This window comes from Episyrphus balteatus, chromosome 4, assembly GCF_945859705.1.
Source record: "Episyrphus balteatus chromosome 4, idEpiBalt1.1, whole genome shotgun sequence".
NCBI classification, from domain to species: Eukaryota; Metazoa; Arthropoda; class Insecta; order Diptera; family Syrphidae; genus Episyrphus; species Episyrphus balteatus.
The window spans coordinates 64,018,397-64,044,058 of NC_079137.1; the positions used below are offsets into that span (position 1 = coordinate 64,018,397).

Below are 25,662 nucleotides of genomic sequence, written 5' to 3' on the forward strand. Positions count from 1 at the left end.
TGTTTTGGGCCTGCAAATCATCATCATCATCATCATCCACATCAACAAAAACAGTACAACATTCACTGGAAGCCGAAAAGACATGGTTACAATGCCAATGCGAACGCTGGGGATTGAGTGAGTATATTTTTACTATATTTCCTATCGTATTTATTTATATAAAAATTTATTTATAAAATTAAAAATAAATAAATTATTCTATTCTGCTTGACTTCTACTAATCTACATATAACTTCCTCATCCAACTAATCTCTTTCTATATACATTAAACCTTTTTTTGCTTTTTTCATTAAAACATTCATGGTTTTTTATTATTCTTTATATTTTATTGGTTGGGTCATTGGTTTACTTTAAATTTATCTTCTGTCCAACTTGTCTTCTCTCTCGTATCTTTATATATATGGCTTTTCTCATCATTTTTATAAAAAAAAAACATAACTTCATTCGATCCATTTGATATACATCAATTCTATGTTGGGTACTCTCTCGCAGTTGCTCAAGAAGAATCCCGATCGACGCCCGCCCTTCTGACCAGCTCAAGTTCTGCCCTAGACAACAGTGTACTCTCATTGGGTGTTACACCCGATCATTCATTCATAGAGTCATGCGCCCGCCTTTCTGTATCCCTCGAGGGACCCGGACTATTTGCAATGGCAACTACATCCTCACCAATTCCATCACCATCCAAATGTGACGAAGATGTTCTCGATGATGGCGCCTATGAAGATATTGAAGATGAGAACAATCCATCGAACCAAATGGTTGATCAACAATTACAACAACAACTGCCACAACGACGCCGGATGATTATAACATCATCTGGAACTGCCAGCAGCGTTACCGATGAGTGCCGAAAGCCAATGGTAACTGCCACATGCAGCCGTTGTAATCGCGGCCTAAAGCATTCCTCGAGCTGTTCGTCGACGCGCTCATCTAAATCAACTGGCAGTGGCAATCAACAGGCTCAGCATCACATGACAATGGACGAACTGAGAGCGGTCAATCGTTATGCGGAGAGTACAAAGAGTCTATCATATCTGCCACAGGTGAGGGATGATTACTTTAATGCTTCAAGGATTTCGGTATAGAACAAAATGAAAAAAAAAATTATTTAGAGACACACATTAAAAATGTATAGATATGACTACTTCTTAATCTTGATTTTTTTAAATTGGTTTCTATTTGCCCAAAATTAGTGTTAGTGAATGCTAATTTTAGTTTATAATTAAAAATTTTAATTAATTAATATGTTTTTTTTTTTAATTTGTAATTTTTTCTTCTATTAATTTCTTTCTCTCTCTCTTTCTCTCTGATTCTGATGTTCAAATACACTTAGTTTTATTTTGCTTTTTCGTTTAACTATAATTTTTCTGTTATTTCATTAAACAAAAAAAAATATGCATTAAATTTAATATTAATTCAATGATTTATTTAATTATTTTTTTTATTTTAAAAATTTTAATTATAATTTAACGGTTCATGTCCTTTTTTTCTGTTTGTTTTTTTCATGTACACATTGTACATAAATAATGTCATTTTGCATTGAATTTTGTTTATAATTTTTATTTGTTTTGCGTTTTCAAAATGGCAGATAATTAAAAAAAAATATTATTTTCTAAAAAAAAAAAAATATGCTAATAGTTTTTATCAAATAATAATTATAATTAATTTACTAATTCAATAAAAACCATCTATTGAGCAACTGTATATAGAGAATTTATGTTTTGTTTTTATTTTTTCCTTTTTTGGTTTTCATTTGTATTTGATTTTATTTTCATTCCACTTATATTTCCCTTTGGAGAATTGTTTTTTTTTTTGTTTTTTTCTTATTGCGTTGGTGTGGGAATGGTTAAGTTGTACATACATAATTTGAGTTTTTTCTTCTTAATTTTGATTTAATAGTTAGTTTTTGAAAAAAAAAAATTTATAAATAGTTTGATTTTTTCTGCTTAAAAACTGCTTTCAAATAAATGTTCATTGTTAGTTTTTTTTTTTTGTAATAGTTTCACTTGTTAGTTTTTTTTTTCAACCTGTTATCTACTACAAATATCCACTTGAGGTTCTATTTATTGTTTTTATTTTTCTATTAATTGATTTCATTTGATTTTGTTTAATTGCAAATAATTATTCAACTGTTATCGGTTTATTTGTTTTTATTACTATTGTTTCGGTAGAAAAAGTCTGAAGTGTAAGTATATAGGTAGGTAGCATTTTGATAGTAAAATCATTGTATAAGGAAATTCACGTGAGCATTATTTAAAATGCGACGTAAGTTTATTATTTGAGATATGATAATTTGTTACAAAGAAGTAAAATCTATTGTCTTAATTACTTAACCGAACAAATATAGAAAAGAGAATTACATCTAGGGTTTTTTTAGAAAGTAAATAAACTCAATTGAATGGAAACTTTTAATATTTTTATGTAGATTTTGGAACTTGAGTGCAGGAACCTTAAACTAGTTGAGCCATATTTCGAGCATTTTCAACACGTTTGTTGCATTTATTTTTTTTATTTTTTCAACAAACAAAAATATTGATAGGTTTCATAATTTTCAATCAAATTTTAAACACTTGTCTGTCTGTTTGTTATGGGACTGATTAGGTAGAATAAATATGTGTTATCATTTAAATATAAAAACATTGTACATTTGTACATAACATCTCTGCAGCGAATTGTCCAAGTAAACTCGTGATTCGCAAATAATTTCGAATTTACCCATATACAAAACAATATCATCTCTATTTGCAACTGTTATACAAAAAAGTCCATGTGAAAGAAATGACAAAACTTGCCAACAGTTTGCAGTCCGCCTTGCAAATTAAAATTTATATGCGTAAAGAATTTAACTTTTCCACTTCTTTCCCATTGGTCAAAAGCTAAACAAACATTTATTCCAATGCTAATTACAACAAGAAGTTTTCAGTTCAAAAAACGTTTGTTTATTTATTCTACAGCCCAGAACAGACATAAGCTAGAAGTTCTTAGCTGAAATTTTAGAATTTCACTCACAACTGTTGCTAATTGTTTATCAAAAAAGTTCAGTGTTCTAAAAACAGGTGAAAAAAAAACTGAGTTACCATGCTATTTGGTACCGTATAGTAACGTATAGTTACAGTTACCAATGCTTTAAGAGAAAAAAACACTGCTAAACTGACAATTGTTCGCTCAAGTAAAAAGAGTTTAGAAGGAAGAAACCGATTTACATAGATTTTGAATATTTTGGTATTCTACTATAATACATTTATGTGAAAAATTTAGAGTACTCTCCAGTATCGCACAAACGTTTGGTGCGGAATTTCTGTATTGTATTTCGGAGGCATTATATTTCACACAGCTTACGATTCTTTATTAAACAATGCTAATCGAATTAAATTATAGTACATTTTCAGGACGTAAATTATAAAAGATAAAAAGGTCGAAAATAAAACATATCAACACTCATTTAAAAGACGTCAGGCTTGAATCCACCTATAATACCATTTGTCTTCGAAAGTCTGAAAAATAAAATTTAATTTGGACAGAGAATTTTCAAAAACATTTTAACTCATTTTTGATCAGAGAGCTTCATTCTAAGCTCTATTGAATGATTTGGAAATACATATCAAGCGCATTAATTTTGCTTTCACCTAAATGGTACAAATATTGGTTTCGGTTAGGTACCCCATTAAATCTTTGATATACCTTCTTACACAAAAACTGTTTTGTCGATCACTAACAAATTTTCGTTCTTCGAGATTAATCAATATTTTCATGACCTTGGAGAAAACAAAAAAGTTAATGCAATTAAGCGTTGGTTTTTTTCTCAGTTCGGTCGCATGATGTACCTAGCTTCTTTTTGAAAAAGTGTCAGATATTTGTGCAGTCGGCCTAAGTACTAAAATTATTTTTCCTTTCCTGCTATCGGAAAACAAATATACCGAAGCTCTTAATATTCATGTCGTTCTTCCTTTCTTTAAAAAGGAAATGAAACTCGTGTCAATTGTTATACATGACCTAACCTACCTTTGTGGGTATCAGATTATTCTTAGAGGATGTTACAATTTTTATGAAAAGAAAAAACTAAAGAAAAAAGATCGAACGCATTAAAAATTAAAAGTTTTTTTAATCCTTTTCTCTTCTATGAAGATTACTGTGTTTTTAAATAGATTTGGATCGGGAGCACATTTTAAAGAGATTAATAAAGAGAAATTATTATAACACTGATTGTTAAGAAAAAATTACACATTCTGACCATATAGGTTTATGGAGTCACTATAATACAAATAGGAAATGCATTTTTCATTAATATTTTAACAAAAGGATTTTTATTTTTATCAAAAAACGATGTCTTATGACCATCAAAGCAATTTATAAAAAAAAAGCTTATTTGCATTGATTCGCCTTATTTTATACACATGCACTATTTATACATTTATGCATTATGAACCAAAACATGCCAAAAGCACAGCGACTATCACAATCCACAATCATATATCAAAACATGGCCTTCACTATTATAATCAACATTTGTATAAAATTTCAAAATCACGCTAAAATGCTAAGTTTATATAATATATTGCACTTTTGTCATTGTTTAATTGTCATTTTTCAAATTTCCTTAATTTTTCCTCTGTAATATAAAAAAATCTACTTTTTTAGTTTTATTTTCTAAATTTTAAAATTACAATAATAAAAAATATATATAAAAAAAAAATAAACATCAACAAAAATATTTAAATACAAAAAAAAAATTATTCTAAATGTACTTATTCCCTCATGTCAACCCCTGCCCGCCCCCTTTTTTTGTCGCACCAAAAAAAAAATCGTTTATCACCACCACATCCATGTTGTGCTGCTGCGAATCACTCCTACAACAACTACTACTACAACAATACACAACTACAACAAAAATTTTATAAAAAACCAAATGTAATATAACAAAAAAAGGTCCATGAACGCCAAACCGCACGCATGCGCACCCGTTCCGAATGGTTCCTTGGTGCCTCTGGGCTCACCACCACTTGCAGCAGCTGCCTTGCCGCCCAACGAGCCGAAGAATTTATGGGCGGCAGCCACAATGACATCCCACACGAGCCCAGCAACGAGATGTATATGATATTCAAACGTCGTGTTGCAGCTAACGCTGCTGGCAACAATCCCATGGACACCGACGATGGAGAGGATTACTGCAGCGGTGGACAATACCTATCCCCACATGGATATCGCACCGATGGGAATAGCTCCTCAACATCTGGAGGAGGAGGACGCATGTTCCTGGAGACGAACTTCACAACGCATTCCGGTAGCTATAATGATGACACTACTAACAACAACTACAACCATGAAGCTTCTAGCCACATTGTTGTTCATTGCTCATCCACATCACCCCAAACACAACATTGTCATCACAATAACCATTCTCACCATAATCATCACCACCACCAGCAAAGCTACTCACATTACTACTCTTCGACTTCGATTGCTAGTTGTGGTGAAGATTTTGAATTCCATCATCATCGTCAGCCGAGTACTAGCGCTTCGATATATCATAGCCCCAATAAAACTCTATCACGCTCGGCACATAATTTGACGCTTTTACTCGGCGACGATAGTATTGAGAGTTCTATAGCTCATGAGACTGTTATTGCGGCATCTGCTGCCGCTTCTGATCGAGAAGAAGTCGATTTTATATTGACTTCCCGATTCAGGCATAGCACACCGGTTACGGAAAGACGTCGAAATCGACGTTTGCGTCGACAGTCGTCGTCATCTCGGAGGCGTCAGCAGATGTCACAAGATAGCCACAGCCACAATGACAGTCGCAATAGGAATAGTAGTGTGAATTTTGTTTCAGTATTATTTAATGTTTTGGATTTTTTGTTTTAAAACATTTGAAATAATTATTATTATTATACTAATGTATGTTTTGTTGTTGTCAAATTTTATGTCACAAAATAATTTTATAATTTTTAAACATTAATTATTATGCGCTCTCACAGCTTTGATTTAAAAAAAAAAAACATAAAACAAATAGCCCAGGGAAATTAGTAATTTAAATCGCATTTTTCGCGGGACAAAATTTTTTTCATGGAATGTGTTCGGGTGGTTGTCCTTATCATAAAAGTCAATTTGTTGGGAAAATTGGAGGTTGGGAACAGCCGCCATCTTGGAAAAGAGATTGGTAGCGTTTTTATTGAATAGCTCCATTGTTATTCATTTTAACAGAAAATGACAAAGGTAGGACTTATTAACAATAAAATTATCTAAACAATGATATACAAAACAATTCCGTGAGTTGATTAAATAAAATTTTATAGTTAGTCAAAGTGCGGGTTTGTATCGCAAGGTTGGGACAAAATGACATTTTTTCATATATCTGACGAACTTTTGATTTGTTTGGATAATTCTTCAAGAATGTATTATAGTACTTATAATTACCTATAAAATGAGCCCACAATCGTTATTGTAACCATCGTATTGTAGAAGTAATCTAACTCCGAAACTCTCCATGTACTAGTCAAAAGTGAGAAAAAAGCTAGTTTTTTGCTAGTAGGCCGAGAAAATTTTGGGAGTAGAGGTATAACCAAAATATAAGTACGCAGTTTTGCTGCCATACTCGTGTTAATGTCGATTTCAAAGGTCTGACAACTCTAATTTTGGGCTTTATACGGTTTTTGGGGGGTTAAATAACTTAAATTTTCCAGTTAACGTGAATGGGCTAAATTTGTACTATTTGAAATTATAAATATACAAGCTGATGCTCTATTATTTTTCCTAAATCTGGACACCTTAATCTCGGCTATGGGGTTAATAGAACTCACGATATAAGCTTTTTTAACTAACCATATCAGGCTTTTCAATTCAAATAAACAAACAAAAATCGAAACAAAAAAGCCTCTAAAACATAATCGTATAAACGGCTTATATCTTGAGTTCTATTGGTCACATCCTCAAGATTGGGGTGTCTAGATTTAGGAAAAATAATAGGGAATCAGCTTGTATATTTATAATTTCAAATAGTATAAATTTAGCCCATTCACGTTAACTGGAAAACTTACGTTATTAAACCCCCCAAAAACCGTATAAAGCCCAAAATTAGAGTTGTCAGACCTTTGAAATCGACATTAACACGAGTATGGCAGCAAAACTGCGTACTTATATTTTGGTTATACCTCTACTCCCAAAATTTTCTCGGCCTACTAGCAAAAAACTAGCTTTTTTCTCACTTTTGACTAGTACATGGAGAGTTTCGGAGTTAGATTACTTCTACAATACGATGGTTACAATAACGATTGTGGGCTCATTTTATAGGTAATTATAAGTACTATAATACATTCTTGAAGAATTATCCAAACAAATCAAAAGTTCGTCAGATATATGAAAAAATGTCATTTTGTCCCAACCTTGCGATACAAACCCGCACTTTGACTAACTATAAAATTTTATTTAATCAACTCACGGAATTGTTTTGTATATCATTGTTTAGATAATTTTATTGTTAATAAGTCCTACCTTTGTCATTTTCTGTTAAAATGAATAACAATGGAGCTATTCAATAAAAACGCTACCAATCTCTTTTCCAAGATGGCGGCTGTTCCCAACCTCCAATTTTCCCAACAAATTGACTTTTATGATAAGGACAACCACCCGAACACATTCCATGAAAAAAATTTTGTCCCGCGAAAAATGCGATTTCATGCCCATATTTTGACTAATTGCCCTGAGCTAAAAAGAAAAAAAAAACTTTAATTTGAGGCATAACTAACCTCGAAATAAGAGATAAATTGCTTATAATTTGATGTTAAAACAAAAACAATTAATATATTTATTTTATTTGTGTTGTTTTTGAATTTAAGTACAACAATTGTTCACAAATTTTTGTTTTCTTTATTTAAAACTTTGATTTTAATTATAATTTTATATACAATTAATATATATTTTTATGGTAGTTTTTTTTTTTTTAATTATTTTTTTAATTTATACAAATAACATATTTAATTATTTAAGGTTTTTAATTTTGCATAACAATTATATACATTTATATTTTTTTTCTGTTTAATAATAATAATATAATAATAATTGTATCGTAATATGTTTTTATTTGGATTTGTGTGTGTTGTTTTTTTTTTTTTTTTTTTATTTAAAAAAAAATTAACCAATTCCCACATTTTGCTAAATTAATAATGGGAGATAATTTTTTATTTATTAAATGATTGAACATTAACGGAATTAAGAAGATTTAAAAAATTACGGTATATTAAAAAATGGTAGGTATTGAACCTTGTCAGTTAGTAAGGAGTTGTAACCTAACAGAATTAATAATGAAGAAAAAATTTATACAACCAATATTTAATGAGGTGCTTACAAACTAATTATTTTGATACTTAAACGCGAGCAGAGAAATATGTTCATCATTTTTTAGAAGAGGGGATAGTGGGAAAAGGGGGAGTTACTAAAAAAAAAAACAGCTTTTTGAAATAAGATTAAAGATGGGTATGGAATCGGCTTAGGTGGTTGACATTCAAAAAAACTCCGTTAAATCATTTTCAAATCTACAATATCTTTGCAACCTCTATTTAGCTATCGTTTTCATATATTTTACGGATGAGTGGTGAAAGTATAGAAAATTTAAATGAAAAAAAAAAAAAAAAAACAAATTATTAGTTTTTTAGTGAAGTATGTAATTAATATACAGAAAGCGATTTAGGTTTCAAAAAAGAAACACTAGTACGAATCACCTTAGTCGAATCCAAACCAAAATGATCTCTGTTTCTATTGAAACTCCTGCTAGATGACAAGCTATTGAGGTAAATGAAAACAAAAAAATACGCTGTAACTAAAGATTTAAAAAAATGTTGACAGTATAATGAATCAATCGTGGAAAATCATAAAAAATTCCGTATCTTCTGTATGTTCTGTATCTTAATAAAAAAAATTGGGATTAAATCTGTGACCACAACCAATAAACGCTTAAGCCGAGAAAGGAAAAAATTATGGCTAGTACCTACATATTGAAATCTTTCAGATAATTTTTCGAAATTAGCAAGGATGATTTGTAGTTTTTAATATCTCCTTTCTTTAGAACGTACATGCACGAGGTATTGTGATTTTCGCAATATTTTTGGTAATTCTGATATAACTGCGTTTTTAGTTGTTTTTTTTTTTTTTTTCAAAAAATTCGGGCCAGTTTTTTTTATTAGCATTTTAATTAATTTGCCTCAATCACAACTCAATTTTTTCTGAAGTCGATCCAAATGGGTTTAATCAATTGTTTATTCATAGCTAAAAAAAATTGAAGGTGTAAACTTAAAAATAGACCGCTCATTTATTTATTTCTTAACTCTACTTAAGCGGTTATTGATTGTGACCACAGAAGTAAAAACCTTAAAAACCAGCATTATTTCAACTATGTTTTCTGTGTGATAGTTAATTATTGAGAAAAAAAAGATTCGATGGTCCAAGGAAAAATTCCTTTAGAAATCAAATAATTATTAGGATCTTCAAAATGATCTTATTTGTGATGAATACAGTACTTCAAAAATGTAAAAAAAAACGACTCCTTAATAAATCCTTTTATGCATATCAAGCTAAATTTAAGCTCATACAAAATTCTCTCCATAACTTAGCCGTGCTAAATTTAATCAAGAATTTTATCCCATTAATGGAACGCTCCAGCTAAAAAATCACATTTGGATTTCCAACTGTTAAAGTGAAGAGACAAAGGAGACAAAAAATGTCAGCTTCAATTTGAGTATATAATGTACTTAATTTTTTTTTTTTCAAAATCCTTATTTTTTTTAATTTTTGGAAATCTGCAATCCAGTCAGATGGGTGGCTTTGTTGAGCCAGTGAAATAAAAAGCATTTAAAAACATACATACATACATTTGTTGGTCAAAGAAAGTAATAGTTGAAATATGTTGTAGTTTAAAGGAGGTTACTAACAGGGCCAATATTTTATTATTTATAGCTTTAATTTAATTGATTGTCAGAAAGGAAAAAACAAATTTAAGTAGATGCCTGTAAGTAGCTACATAATATTGATCATGATTAAAAGAAAAGATGATTCTAGTATAAAAAATTTCGTGTAGTCCATCCATGTTTAAACGCCATACTAATATTTTTCTATACTTGTACTAAATTTAGTTTGTTTCTAGGACAGTTATATCTAATGAAAAAGCTAGAATTAAAAAGCTTGCAGTTAAACGATTTTCCACACCAACTTTAAATTTTTGTTTTTAGATCCACGATTTTGAATTTTATAAAAAAAAAACCGATATTTCTCTAGCTTTCATCACCAACAGAGGATCAAAAAGGATTAACAACTCTTCGAGCACTACTTTCTTCTTTCAATTTGGCCAATTTAAATCGAGCTTCATTACCAAATCGTCGATTTTCTACATCTGCATGGAAATCATATGTCGATTTAAATTTTTCTCGAAAATATAGATAACTCTCTCTCTAAATATTTTATAGGTAAACTCCAGATATATAATTTGATGCAATATCATCATAATGCTACTGTTTTGAGTATTTAGTCTTTTTAAAATTTGAAACACTCTGAAAAATTTAACCACTAATCAGCCAGTTATCATCATACATTGTGTTTTAATTTCTGTTTGCACGTTTGTTTTCTTTAAATTGAGTTTGTTTTTTTTTTGCTTTTTTGTTCAAAATTCGGCATCATCATTATCAGACACATTTAAAACCGCTTCATCAAAGAAAACTACATACTGCATCTTCATGTCATACAAAAACAAACAAACAAAATTTATACTTCTTTTCTTCCCTTCCACTAATTTTCAAATCCGTTTTCCAAACTTTTTTCCTATTCTTCAAAAACAAAAATCGTTTTTGTCGTTCGTTTTTGGCACAAAAAAACCTTTGTAGCTGGCAACATCCGTTTGAGTAATAGCGCTGAATCAGTTCAATACCCAGTAACTAGACGGCCATCTAGACGAGGACTAACTGCCATGGCACGCCATCATCCACACCGATCGTCGTTGCGTCGCAACAAGGACAAAGTCAAATCCTCAGCTGGCAATGGTAATGGCAATCTCTGTTGCCCCGGTTGTTGTAATTCGGCACGCAATTCCATAGCCGAATGTGCACCAACAACAAATTTCTCCTCAAATCGTCCACGTACCGTATCATTCGAAACAAATAGCCAATTGAAGTCATTCATTGCCACGACGACAACCGGATCCAATATGGCCATGGACACAACAGAGTCTCTAATAAAATCTGATGGCACATTTATTATTTATACATCTCCACCAGACGAAGACATCGATAATTCTAGTACAACTGGCGGCTCTGCAACTATAATTACAACAACAACACTACCAACTGGCTTACGTTTTAAGCCTCCAAGAGTTTAAAAACCATAACCAAACACAATAGACAGAAGAAAATGTGTGTGAAAGAGATGAGAAAGAGCCCTATTTTCTAAAATTTTATTACAACACAACAACAATTTTATTGAATTTCTAAAGACAAATCGATCGATCAGTGTTCAGAATTTCATAAATTCGTATTTCACTTTTTAACAAAAAATATTTCAACAAAAATATAAAAATAATAATTGTAATTATATTTAAAATAATATTCAATTAAAAAAAAAAAAAAACCGAGGCATGTTCTACATACTCAAAATGGTAAGTCAAGATTTAAAAAAAAAAATAAGAAAATAGATTTCTTTATCTTTTTAATTTTATTTTTAAAAAATAATCTTAAAGTAAATTTTTAAAAACCCGCCATCCAAAAAATAATTTTTAAAACATTTCTTAATTATTATGATATATGACTGTTAAATTATAAAATTTAAACATTTTTTTTTATTTATGTAGTTTGACAAAAATATTAAAAAATGTAGTTTTTTGATTGTTAAGGTGTCCAAATTATAATTTTTTTATTTATTTAACTTAATATTTTTTGTTTTATAAAAAAAAATATATATATTTTCTATTAGATTAAAAAAATACTTACACACAAAATTAAATATAATATATTTCAAACTTTCGATAAACATATTTAAAGGCTGATTTACAAGTAAAGAAAAACAAATTAAATAAAAAAATATACCTAGACATCAACATTGCAGTTTGCCAAAAGAATCTCCTTTTAAACAAAAATAAGAAAAAAATATTAAATAAAAATATTACATTCATATAAATAGATAGTATAAGAGCTAAAACCCCATAACATTAGAAACAATATTTAATAATAATAAATTATTCCAATCAATGTAATATAAACTGATTTGTATTTGATTTTCTATGTGATCCAACGTTTTTAAGTTTATTATTTTTATCTACGCCAAAAAAAGTAAAACAATTATCAACAACTATTTCCACTTAGAATAGACAAATTATTTTAGAAAATTACCGTAAATTAGACAACCGGAAGAATTTTGGTACTTGCTACAAATAACTGTAAATATTTTCTCATTTACATAAATGCGAAACTTTATAACTTAAGAACTTCAAAGTAATTAGAAATCGTTTCATTTGAGACCAGAACTATGTATAACAGGCATGAGGAAACGTAAGTAATTTCATGGCGGGACAACTCATCCCATCCAACTCAGCTTAAATTCCTTCTTCTAAACGAAGATCGACAGGAATAAAATTGAGTTTTCAAATAAAGATATCCTAAAAATAGGTCTATGCGGATGTGAGTTGAGCTGAGCTAAGTTAAATTAAGGCGACTTAATTCGTTTGAATTGAGTCATGTTGAGCTAATACCTTACATTCATTCATTCAAGTGAAAAATGGCTCAAATAACTGTTTTTCTAAGTGAAATGCATAACTTTTATTAGAAATTCCATTGGGGGTTTTGAAGTACCTAACCAAATATGACCGCTTTGGGCAAACAATTGATTTTGAAAGTTGAAAAATTAATTTCCACTCGCTTTCTACGAGTTGTCCAAAATTTCGAATTTTAGTTTTTCCTTTTGAGAGTCAGCCTGCCTGGTGAATGACGGTGTTTCTTCGTGCAGTTGATCACTCACGGTCTTAATTGTACGTGATAAAATTGCTGTAGATACATTTTCAAGTTTTAAAATCGCTCTCCTGAAAAATTTTTAAACTTGTGGCGCAGACCAATTCTGCATTCATGCGACGATTCTTAATGCCCTAAAAAAAATTCCTAATTCTCTTGACAAATGTTAATAAAACCGCTTGCTTGTTTCCAATCGGATTAATGAGGACTTTTTACTGTTTATCGACCGATTACTAGCTGAAAAAGTAATTTTTTTGGACTAAACTAAACGTGTTTGAACCATGAAAAAATATTTTTTCAAAGAAAAAATTTTTAAATGCCCATGTATTAAGCCAATAATTGTAGAAAATTATCAAAAAAAAAAGAAATTTATAAAATGCATTCAATCGTGGTTGTGGTAACCAAAAAAGGAAAGATGATTAAATTTAAAATACACTGAACGAAAAAAAGCTAATATTTTCTAAACTGGTTGCGGTAGAAATTTTTTCTATTTGATTTTATTAAAGTCATAAGCCATTTCAGGCTTATCCATTTTTTACCGGACTTTTATCGCATCGAAAGTTGAACGACACTTGCAATAAGGGGCTTTGTTAAAAATTATTTCGATTGTTAGAAGAAATGTATATCTTATGAAGCAACAAACATCCGTATCAATTTTTTTTCTAATTTTTTTGTCAAGCAGAGGTGTCCCGAGTCGATCTGTAAAGAATGCGACTCTTTATTACTGAAAATTCGAAGCGAATAAAAATGCAAACTTATAATATTGTCACATCAATTTAATTAAGCCCAATAAGACATATAATTGTACCAAAAATAAATTCCACATAAAAAATATATTTTCACTGAGGATTGTGTTTGCTTTCTTCAGGACATGCAATTTGATACAAGAACTGAATCAACGTACGTGTTGGACGTCCTGTCATACGATGGGGTAATAAGTAAGGAACACATCCTTCTTCAGCCAACATTCCAACTCCGGTAATATCCAAATGTGCCCAATCGATACATGGTACAAATTGCTTAAGATTGAAAAAAGAAACACTTTAGATAAGTAATAAGTCTTTCAAGACAAAAAATTAACTTACATGTAAAACAGCTGCAGCAATGCAAGATGAAGCTGGTCCCCAACCCTTGTTGCTTATATCGAAGGCGGTATGTTCTAAAAATGAAATCAAAAAAATAATTGTGAAACACTATCATCAAACCTGAGATCAAAACTTACGTGCTACCAATTTCTTGTAATAGTTCCATAATGGCATTCTCCACATTCGATCTCCAGTCAAAATGCCAGCCTTCTTAAAACCCTCCCAGATTTCATTCGAATTCGAAAATACCCCACAAGCTGCTCCAGCAAAGGCACTTTTCACTCCACCTGCCATGTTGCCCACATCCAAAACTAAACGGGGCTTATGAGTGTTTTGTCCATAGATCAAAGGGTCAGCCATAGCAATAACTCCAATTCTGTCACATTCCTAAAGATAGAAAAAGTTTTGGAAACGATGTTTTAAGAAAAATTTGGATTTTCAAACCTCAATTGCTAGCGTCTTGTCATTAAGACAAGTTATGACATCTCCTGGTTTGCAGCACAATCCAGAAGGCATATTTTCACAAAGTGGAATGATAGCTGCAATATTGACTGGCAGTGATAAAGCTGCAGCTGCACGAATTGCAGCGACAACTACAGCTGCTCCAGCCATTGAGGATCTATAATGATTCATTGGCTTGTCTCGTAATGAAAGGCCACCACTAAAATTTGAAAACATATTTATGATAAGAATTTAATACGTGTCCAAGTACAAACCTATCGAAAGTAATTCCCTTGCCAACTATCATAACTGGCTTATCTTCGGGTGAAGTACCACAATAGCTGATTTCAAGGAACACTGGAGGTTCACATGAGCCCTTAGCAACCATTAGAAACGAATTCAAGTGATTTGCTTCGATCCAATTGATAGTCCTTACTTCGACAGTAACTCCACAAGGACAAAGAGCATCGACTGCTGCCTGAGCAAATGCAGTTGGTGTCATTAAATTTGCTGGGCTATCAGTAAGCTTGCGTGCTAAATTCTGAGCTTCAGCTTTGAACAGGCCTCGTGTCCATGCATCAATATCAGGTGATTCGAATAGACACAACTGTGGTGTTATCATTCGCTTGCTTTTCTGTTTATTGTCTTGGTAGCGAAATGTTGCAATAGCAGCACCTTCGGCTGCTTGCTCGGGGTATTCCATAGCATCAACATGAACTTCAGTACAACCAAGGAGCTGAAGCTCTCTAGCACCTATTCCAGCGCAAACTCTAGCATTTTCCATACCTTCTTCGATGACTTCAGTACTGTCATATTCAGCACCCTCCTGACCAAGTCCAATAACAGCTATTGAATGAAATTCAGGATCGACTTTTTGGAATACTTTGCCTTTCCCCAGAACTCCGCTGATATTTGTTCTAAGGCAGTAAAAAAAATTATATTAAATTATATGGAAGTTTATGAACTTACTCCTGAATCAATTCCATTATCTTGCCATGTGTCTTATCATCGAACTTCTCGGCAATGGGAGTCAGCTTTGGAGGCTTTTCACCTTCTTTTTCATACAATCCTAGCACTAAACCTTTCTATAAAATAATTTTGGTATTAAAGATTTTCCGGTTTGATAAAATCAAAAGGATCTCACCACAGGAGCTCTTGCTTCTTCAGACTTAGTCGAGTATCGAACCTTGGATCTTGGTTTTGAAAGCCATAATTTGTTTGAAAAACGCGAAAAATTTGAATTTTGAACGGGTTTTATTAGACGTTGCAACATTTTCTTAACTTTTAAGAACTTTTTGTAGGGTCTTAACTAAAATTTTTAAAAAGGACTCGCAGCTTTAAAATGTATGTATGAAATAACAAATAACGATTGATATCGAAAATGAAATATTGAATGAAAATAAAAGAAATTGATTTGTATTTGATTGAATACTTTGGAATTTTTTAAAATAAAATAGCTCGGTAGGTTTTGGGCAAAGTAGTTTTAAGTGTACTTATGTTTAAGTGGTTTAGGGCATTAGACCTCCATGAATAGTGATAATAAAGAGGTTCTGTCGAGTCGAATAAACAGAAATACATACATATGTACAGTACCTTGCCATATTATTAGGCCCAAGCGAAAAAAATACAATTTTTTGCTTCATGTTGCTGAATTTTTAAAGTTTTTGTCGAAATATCCTGAATTTTTTGTTGTCTCATTTACTTACTCTTATCATGTAGATACGGATTGACTTAAAAAAATTTAAAGAATTCAAAAATGTTGATAAAAAATGACGTGCAAAAGGGAATAAGCTCCAAAAGAGGTTTTCTATGGAATTCATGACCGGAATATTTCCAGACGGGTCCAATACTTTAATTTTTGTATCGAGGAATAACGTGACATTCTTAACTTTATGACAAAAGCCCCATCTTGCATAAATAGTGAAGCTCTGATCGTCTGGTTATTACGTAAGGTTCTTAGATTTTTGGTAGTTTATTTTTTCGTAGAAGACCAGACGAGCAGACCTTCACAGTATGTTATTCCAACTTTTTTTAAGTCAATCCGTATCTACGTGGTAAGTGTTAGTAAATGAGACAAAAAAAAATTAAGATATTTCGACAAAAACTTTAAAAACTGAGCAACATGAAAATTTGTAGTTTTTTTGCTTGGGCCTAATAATATGGCAAGGTACTGTATATTTTTTGATAAGTCCTTAACCAAACATTGATCGTAGGTCTCATTGATCATAAACATTCATAAGTGGAAGATGAAATGTCAATTTTGAATGTTGGTGGTACATAGTTTTAATTTCCTTATTGATCAACACTGTTTAAATTGTTGACCGCATGCTACTCATCAACAATATCAGTCATTACCGACTTCCAAAAAGGAGGAGGTATTCAATTTGTCTGTATTTTTTTTTTATGTTTGTTTTTGATGATGATTATTTTGGAATTCAACTGCCATTTCACTATGAAAACTTTAAAAAAAATTCGCAACAACAACAATGCTTCAAATTTATTTGAGAGGTTCCGTGGGACGGAGCTAATGAAGCTTAAGTCATGGATGTAGCTAGACGAGAAATAAGCCTAAGGTGCAAAAAGAAATGAATTTTTATTTGATTATTCACCAATACAGATGTAAAATTCTAGTATTGAGTGGAATCGATTAAAACTGTTCCATTAGATTATAAAATGAGAGAAACCAAACAAAAAGTATTAAATTTAGATGTTTCAGGGGTGGAAGAGTATTCAAATGAAATACACTTGTTTACACGGTTTCCAGATCTTTGCTTAAAACTTCACTCCAAATGAGATTAAAGATTTTGAAAAACTACGTGAAGGAAATTCATACAGAAAGATATGGTTTTAAGGCATCTATTTTGTCTGCATTGGAACTTAGCCTTAAATTTTTATGAAATACAGGATATACATCGGGATTTCTAAACGGCCAATTGAGAAATTTTATTTGTTTAACCTCAAACCAGTCTCTGGGCCTTTCTGGACGTGAATTGGAACATTGATCTTGGCTTCTAAAATTTGTTTAACCACTTTTAATTAGAATGTTTCTATAAGAATTTCCGCCTTGGAATTTCACTTTTCATATTTCATTTCACAAACATAGACGAATAATGTTCAAATGTGATAAGAAAAGTTAAAAAAAATAACGATTGCCTTCATATTGGTGTAACAGAGTGCTGCCAAGCTTGCAGGTGGTCCAAAGAGTCATGTATGGAAATTCAGCATAGCATTCAGCTTTTATTATAGCTCTACTAAACGTATATAAACAATATTTTTGGCCCATTAAAGTTGCAATGCCCTTGTATCAGATAAAATACCAAAAATTGTGTAATCAGTCTCTAAAAGCGTTTTGCTTAAAATCGCATCTGCCATGCTTTTTTTTGTGGTTGCAAAAAATATCTAATGGCAACCCTTAAATTTTCGAGTAGCCACAAAATTTATTTTTGTTTTAAGTTCATTCAAAGTTATTATAATATCATAAAAGCCTTAAAACGTTGGATCACAATTGAAATAAAATACCTCTGGCGCCCTTTTCCCTCTTCTGATTCCTAAGACTGTTCAAAATGCAAAATATATAATTCCGTTCGAAAGCATTTATTTATTTTCATTTCAAAAATTACAAGAAAAAAATACAACAACACCCATTACATTATTAAAAAACTATGATAATTCCTATTTAATTTATTTAAATAAAATAAATAATTTAACTTAAAATTCAATTATAAATTATATTTTCCCTTGTATACGGAATGAATATAAATTATATAAAAAAAATGAAACAGTTAATATCAAGTTTATCATTAAATTAATAAAAAATATTCAAATGATGAATTATAACTTTTTTTAAAGTTAATAAATAAATTACATGTATTTCTAAATATTTTAGAATTAAGAATAAAAAAAAAAACTTAAAAACAAAAAAAAAATGAGCTTCAGTCTTTTTATATAGATAAATTTATAAATATATAAAAAAAAAAACATATGATATTTTTTAAAACAACAAAACAAAAAACAAAACTATTAACTACTTACATTTTTACATGTAATTTTTTTTATATATTAAAAAATGACAAATTCATTTATTTGATACAACACATTTTTTTAAATAAGAAAAAAACATTTTTAACATTATTTTCTTAAAAAAAAAAAAACAAATATCCATTAAACAAAATTACGCTTAAATATAAATGTCTGTATTTTTGATCCTAGGAAAACCTACAAAAAACAAAATTAAAATTAAAAATTACATAAATTCATATTAAAATTAATATTAGATTTTAAGAAAATGCGTTTTTATTTCTTTATATAGAAAAAAACAACAACAAAAAATCGTGTTTTTATTACTCTTACAATTAAATTTCTAAAAAAAATAAACTTATTGTTATGAAAAAAAAGTAATTTCACGAAACACAACACCAATGTTAGTTTTATGAATGAAATGAAATATATGTGTAGAATATTTACATATAAAAATATTTGATTGAAATCGTTACAATATTAAATTTATAATATACATTAATATATGTAGGTAATTGGTGTGCGAATAAATTGTGTTTAAATTAAAAAATAAAAAGAAACAAAAAAATGTATCAGGCCAAAGTAATTTCTAAAATATTTTTTAAAAAATAGGTATATTTCAAGAAAATAAAAAGCTATAAACTATGATATACATACAAAATTATGTAAATGTATATTGATTAATTTTTTTTTACTAATTTTAAAATTATTATTGGTAAAATGTATTTTCTTTTTTATAATACATTTAATACCTATTATATTTAAACAAAACAAAATTTCTTAAATATATGTAGTTTTTAAACAAAAGCATAAATTCTAACTGTTTTTTAAAACTTGGTTTTGAAAAAAAGAAAAACTTAATAAATTATTCGATTTAATTATAATAAAAATCAAAATATTTTTATTTCATTTTCATACGATCTTGTAGAATATGCTGGTAAGTATTCAAAGCTATCCGATAACACGCGAAGTCTTGACGTTGTTTGAGATAAAAAGAATACCAAAACACGTTTGAGCGTTACTGTAGATGTAAAAGTATTTTTTAACCTTCAACAAAATTTAACTTTTCTTGAAAATTTTGATATTTAAAACTAAATTTCTATGCAGAGGAGTTAAATCATTCCATATAACAACGAGCAATTGCAATTAAACGTTTAATTCAAAGACTTAGGGCCGGTTTGTTCACACTCGATTATCTTTTAATCAAGGAATTTTGTATGGAATAATCCTTGATTAAAAGATAATCGACTGTGAACAAACTAGGGCTTAATGGTTTACGGCAAATCCGACCAAGATTTAAGTTTTAAAGATTGTGTGCATTTGAAATACTTTGTGGAGAATAAATGTTCTCCTACAAAATTATACTAAAGAATTTTCCCATTTAAATCTCAATAACAGACAAATCCACTGTACTTTGTGCTAACATATGAATTGTAACTCTGATTCAGTGAACAAAAATGTTACACATACGCCACAGTGACCCATTTTGATGAAACGTCGTTGATTCAAAGTTGAACTACTTTGATTTATGTGACTTTATGATACGAAACCATCAAAAATTAACCTATTTTCAACGTTGATTTTAAAATGTTCATCTTCAACGCAAAATCATTCCGAATTATAGTTAAATCAATGTGGTTTTCATTGATTTCACGTTGTTCTATGGTGGCTTTTCCCTCAGTGTATGTATAGCTAGCTCTCATAATTTTAACGTCTTTTGTTGGTCGATGTTATGATAAACCACTACTTTATACTGTTTCACATTCTGAGAAAAAAAAAAATTAAAAAGTGGTCAAACCTTTTTTCCCAGGAACGGAACGCCCGCATCATGCCGAAAAAAGAAGTGTTGATGCTACAGTATTGAAAATCTAATTGAATTTAATGCTAAATAGTTTTACCGAAAAATCAATATGAAGTACTGAGAATTGAAATGAGACAAATAATAAAATAGGTAAAATGAGGAACATTTATCTGTTGGAGTTTTCACACATTCGTATAATCATCCACATTCATATAATTCCAGTGGGTCTTTATTCTTATAGCTAAAGTATTTAACAGCTATTTTACGGATGTCAATCCGATCATCGGACTTCTTTATTCCATTTGTATGTTGTGCTTAGTCTAGATAACTAGATAAAAACGTCCCGTAAAAAACAATCTTTGTTTATGACACATCTTAAAGTATTTTTCGATGCTTCATTTCATTTAACTAATGAAGAATGCCTTTAAAAAAAATTGAATTAAAATCGATTTTTTGTTCTGTCGAACATGCTCTGGACATTGTTTACGACACGTAAAACGCATTGAAATCGATTTTAATTCGATTTTTTTTTTTTTTTTGATAGGAATTCGACATTAAACCAAGATAATCTGACTGCCAAGCAAACTGTTACTGCAGGTAAATTTAAAAATCCCTTCTATTCAAAGTGTCCCCAAAACATGATAATGTTTTTGCAAAAACGCATACATACAAGTAATAATGTTTCCAATTAAAAGAAATTTAAGCGCTCTTGTCAATATTAATTTAAAATTCTTACGAGATTATCACCGAAGTGACTTTAAAACAAAATCGATTAGAATATTTTGAAATTGGAAAGTAAGCTTATCTTTATTATTTGTTATATCGATCGATCTATTCGAACACCATAGTTTAGTTAGTGTCCGTAATCGCGAGGAATTGTTCAAGAAACGAGAGATTTCTCTTGTGCACTTCGATGGATATATACGGCTCTATTATCTCAAATATTTTTTGTTTTTGTTTTGTTTCCAAAGTTATTTCTAACATACTTTTTTATTAATGGAGGCGAGTTTCTTTTCTTGGTTTGTGATGTTAATAAACGTTTTTTAAAAGTTTTGTTCTTCTCAAATGTTTACCACTTTTGACAACCCGTTTTACCGTTGCCAAACTATATTTTATATCAGTTTTTAGCTTTATTTTAAGAGCGAAATTATGATGTTTTGTTCATTGCACATTTATCGGCCCATATTGTGGCTGAGTAACTTCGACTTTAAATGTTTTTTCTATATTGTTCTTTGATATTGCGCAAATAACTGCTTGCTTAATTTTAACTTGTTTGTATTTGTCCCGATGCATCGTAGGTTTCAGCCTGATTCACAAATTTCTTATATTTTTCCCTTTTTACTGCGCTTAAAAATTTTTCCCGAACCGTTTTCTTCATTACAGGGTACACAAAATTAGATTTATTGACAGACACAATTTTGAGTCCAACTGACTCATGCAACTCATCGTTTATTAACATTTTTGCTTTTGAACCTATTCAGATAAGCTAAAAATTACTTGTTTTTATAAATACATTTGGTCTAGCTAGCTACACAAAATTAGATTTATGTGAGAGAGCAACGGTAGGCCCCAAGACAATTTTTTTTTTCCTAAACTAAGTGCATAAAGATGTTCCCTCAGTACATACATATATAAAAAAGGTGTGTCATTGCAATATATACGAAGAGGGGCTAAAAGTAAGATGAATTAATAGTTGAACCTATTTAGATGAGCGGCAGTGTATATAGTATTTTATTTTGAGTTGTTATTGCGAAGAAGTAGATATTCTTGATGCATTTTAATTAATTAATTTCAAACTAAATGGATTCTATGAAATACATAATTGAATGTGGGTGTACAACAGTAGGAAGTATGGGCAAGTGACATCGTTGCGCGATGAGTTATTGCATACTTTTCTTTAATTTGCGTTTTGTTCTCTATCGCACATGATTGCAATTCTTGAGTTTATAATTTCGGACTCTATTGCAGTCAATAGAATAAAAAAATATGAACTTCAGAGGATTCCTAGTTTAAGGTACATTGATGAAAGTGATGGGAACCATCGAATGATTTGAACTATCGATAGTCAGTAACTGAATGATTTGAACTATCGAATAGGTCATTCATTCATTAATTTATTCATTCGAATAAAAACTATCGAATAAAAACTATCGAATAAAAAAACTATCGTATAACAAAACTATTCGAATGCAAAAACTATCTTTTAAAAAATTTTTCCAATGAAAAAACTATCGAATGAAAAATCTATTCGAATAAAATTAGTAACTAAATTAATGAATGTATGAATGATTTAAAACTATCGAATGAATGAATATTTTACAGTTATCGATAGTTTGATAGTTATTATTCGATAGTTACCATCACTAATTGATGGCATTCAAATCTAATTTTCAAAAAATATGGAGTTACACACTTTTCTGGTTTCATCGACGATTTGTGGCTTCGCTGTCTTTACGAAATAGAAAAATAAAAAAAAAAAAAAAAACATTTCAGTATTGCTTTCGTGCAATTTTGCTGCTTTTATTTAAGTTCGATTTGTTCTCTTGTATAATAAATTATAAGACATTCTACAAGATGCATTATCGCACATGGTAAAAAGTTACATTTTTGTTTTTTTTTTATTTGTTTGTATAATATAGTTGAGTGTATATACTTTTTATATTTTTGAAAATGCGGCCACACAGCACACGGTATACATTTAAGGCCTAATTTATTCACTCTCCATTATATTTAAAGTCTCCATTAAAATTAAAAATCTGTCAAATCACATACAAATTTAAAAAACTTCCCGTTTTTATGGAGACTTTAATTTTAATGGAGTGTGAATAAATTGGACCTTATAATTTTTTTAATACTACAACCTTACTTAATCTAAAACATAAAATAATTAAAAATAAAATTTATATAAGTAAATCTTGAGAATTTTGATGTTGACACCAAAGAACCTTTCAATTATACAAATTCTTATCAACAATCATTCCATTCTCCACCAAAAAACTCTCCAAATCGGACGGAAAGAAATCATCGCTCAAATCATCTGTAATTCGAACAAAATTTCCAATTAAATTATTTGCCTTATAGACGAGTAAAGCAGGCAATCCTTTAGCCCTAAAATCACGACTCATTCCAGCCACCGAACTGCAAATCTTTGCAAACTTAATTATTTGATAGTCTTGGGCTAAAGTATCAAGGCATTTGTTTAAAGTGGCACAAGCCGACAATGAACGATCGTAAATGTGTATAATAATCGTAATATGTTTGTTCTCCTTTTCGACAGCATTTAAAAACTCTTCGTGAGACGTTAAATGGAAAACTTTGCCGAATTTTTGCAAATGACCACATTGTTGCATCATTTCAGCCATTCGTTTCTTTTGGAATTGCTGAAGGAAATCCTCACTCATCAATTCAGCCATTTCAGCTTCTAATTCTTCTTCTCTTTTACGAGCTTCATCTTCAGCTGAAGTTGCTGCCGACATGCTTAATTTCTTCATCAATTCGAGACGTTGTTTTTCATTTTCTTCACGTTTTTGAGCTTCTAATTGTTTGTAGATTTGCCAATCTTGGACAACACCTTTTGGGCCAGTATTTGTTGCAGCTCGATGGGTCATATTTTGTGAGAGTGTTGGTGGTGCAGGTGGTGCTTGGGATAATGAAGCACCACCGCTTTTGGATTGTTTTTCGCCAGAATCATCGCAATCGTCGTCATTATCTTCACCTTCGCTACTACTGCAATAGTATTCGAGTTTTTCACCCATTAATTTATCTTCTAAAGTAGCCATAATTGTTGATTGTTTGTTAAAATTTGTAATTGGTCCCGAGTTGGTTATAATTAGTTAATTTAATTTTAAGTTAATTTATGGATTTTTTTTCCAATAACAGAGACAAACCCTTTGAAGAGTGATATGTCAACAAAAAAAAAAAAGTGGCAGATGTTTGACAAGAAAATTTGGATTTGCTGCGTTTACAGATGGGGGTTAAAATTTAAGTGGGAAACTGAATATGAAAAAATGTAATAGAATGTGTACTAGAGTACTTTAAGCTCTAATTCGCAAGTTCGCACAGTTGTCAGTTAAGGCTTAACTACATACACCATTTTTTGAAAAAGTACAAAAGTGAAAATATTTTTTTTCTGCTAAGCGAAATTGTTTTGTGAAAAAGAGTGTATAATTTGTTTTTTAGAACCAAAAATAAGCTTTCTGCATCATTTGTTTTAGTTTTCTAGCCCGAAAACTATACAAAAATGCGTTTGAAAATTTTCACTTTTTGAGCCAATGTAGTTAAGGCTTTACAAACCACAAAAACATCTCCTAAGTAAGGTGAAAACCAAAACAAACCAAATTTTCAAGGATGCGCGCAATTTTAAAGAACTGTTTTTTGTAATAAAAAATCATAAAAATTGGTTCCAACGGCCTTACCAATAATGAATCGCTAAACACACGTTTAAGTATTGTCGGGTTAAATTTTACCGTCGCGTTAAATTGGGTTTATACTAATAATCAAAATAAACACGCGTTTAACTAATAGTGCTTCTATTACCAGATTTATTACATTTGTTGTCAAAATGACATCATTTAAGTGACATTTTTTGCATGTAATGTAATAATGAACAAAAACATTACTACAAAATACCTACATACCTTCATATATTTTTATTTTGGTTGTTAAAGTTAAAAAATGGAGCTCAAGCAAGGAGGCCAAAATTGCATTAAAAAAAGTTCATCTATCGTGAAGTACGACTATGAAAATTTGCAGATCTATTTTTTTTTAAGTTTTCTTTTTCAGCCTTTTCTGAAAATCATGAATATTTATTAATAAAAAAGAGAAATATTTATAAAAAAATAAATTTTTCCATTTACTTATTTAATAATTTGCCGCCAGTATTATTAATTTTTCTCAACAACTTGTTGACTTGACATATGTTTTTTTTTTAATTTAACCATGCGTTTATAGTTCAGTTTCCCAACTATAAAATTAACGTGGCGTTAACCCTTAACCTGACTATTAAATTGGTTATTGGTATGGAGAAATATTTAAAGCTCAGTTAAATATTTAACTGAGCTTTAAATTTGATTATTAGAAATACCCAATTTATTCACACTCCATTAAGTTTAAAGTCGCCATTAAAAAAGGGATATTTTAAATTTTGTATGCGATTTGACAGTTTTCTAATTTTTAATGGAGACTTTAAATATAATGGAGTGTGAATAAATTGGCCCTTAGTGTTTTTTTTTTGGTTATTACGTACACTCCGCTTCAACTGAATAAGCACACAAATTTTCAAAGGTATTTTGTCCATTTTTTCCTAGGATTGAGCTTTCATGTAACATTTGATGAT

General features: G+C 30.1%; 3 protein-coding genes across 4 annotated transcripts in view; 1 reads left to right on the plus strand and 2 right to left on the minus strand.

The window, feature by feature from the left end:
• The window catches only part of LOC129917674 (uncharacterized), a 51,636-nt gene extending 40,086 nt beyond the window's left edge, over nt 1-11,550 (plus strand). Inside the window, exons 4-7 of one of the 2 annotated variants that reach the window (XM_055997718.1) lie at nt 55-117; nt 493-1,046; nt 4,930-5,284; nt 10,872-11,550. In XM_055997718.1, coding sequence (XP_055853693.1) covers nt 55-117; nt 493-1,046; nt 4,930-5,284; nt 10,872-11,362 — 1,463 coding nt within the window. In that variant the 3' untranslated portion in view covers nt 11,363-11,550. Of the gene's footprint in view, nt 1-54; nt 118-492; nt 1,047-4,929; nt 5,958-10,871 lie in introns of those variants that run through there. The other variant, XM_055997717.1, reaches the window with a different exon arrangement.
• Nucleotides 11,551-13,797: 2,247 nt separating this feature from the next.
• On the minus strand, nt 13,798-15,902 carry LOC129919483 (cytosol aminopeptidase-like). The gene is made up of 7 exons (XM_056000367.1): nt 15,654-15,902; nt 15,479-15,594; nt 14,785-15,426; nt 14,513-14,729; nt 14,206-14,455; nt 14,069-14,142; nt 13,798-14,002 (listed from the first exon to the last, which is right to left on the minus strand). Exons 1-7 carry the CDS (start codon nt 15,780-15,782, stop codon nt 13,823-13,825), a joined length of 1,608 nt encoding a protein of 535 aa, XP_055856342.1. The 5' UTR covers nt 15,783-15,902; the 3' UTR covers nt 13,798-13,822.
• A 6,913-nt stretch (nt 15,903-22,815) lies between these two features.
• On the minus strand, nt 22,816-24,248 carry LOC129918353 (phosducin-like protein). Its single transcript, XM_055998829.1, has one exon. The coding sequence runs from the start codon at nt 24,104-24,106 to the stop codon at nt 23,276-23,278; it is 831 nt and encodes a 276-aa protein (XP_055854804.1). The 5' UTR covers nt 24,107-24,248; the 3' UTR covers nt 22,816-23,275.
• Nucleotides 24,249-25,662: the final 1,414 nt, after the last annotated feature.

Excerpts from the sequence above, each read along its gene's own strand:
- LOC129918353 (XM_055998829.1), bottom strand. The coding sequence starts at position 24,106 with ATGGCTACTTTAGAAGATAAATTAATGGGTGAAAAACTCGAATACTAT.
- LOC129919483 (XM_056000367.1), bottom strand. The coding sequence starts at position 15,782 with ATGTTGCAACGTCTAATAAAACCCGTTCAAAATTCAAATTTTTCGCGT. Across the intron at positions 15,427-15,478 it reads ATAATGGAATTGATTCAGGA|AACAAATATCAGCGGAGTTC; the intron begins GTAAGTTCATAA and ends TTACTGCCTTAG. Across the intron at positions 14,456-14,512 it reads ACAAGACGCTAGCAATTGAG|GAATGTGACAGAATTGGAGT; the intron begins GTTTGAAAATCC and ends TTCTATCTTTAG.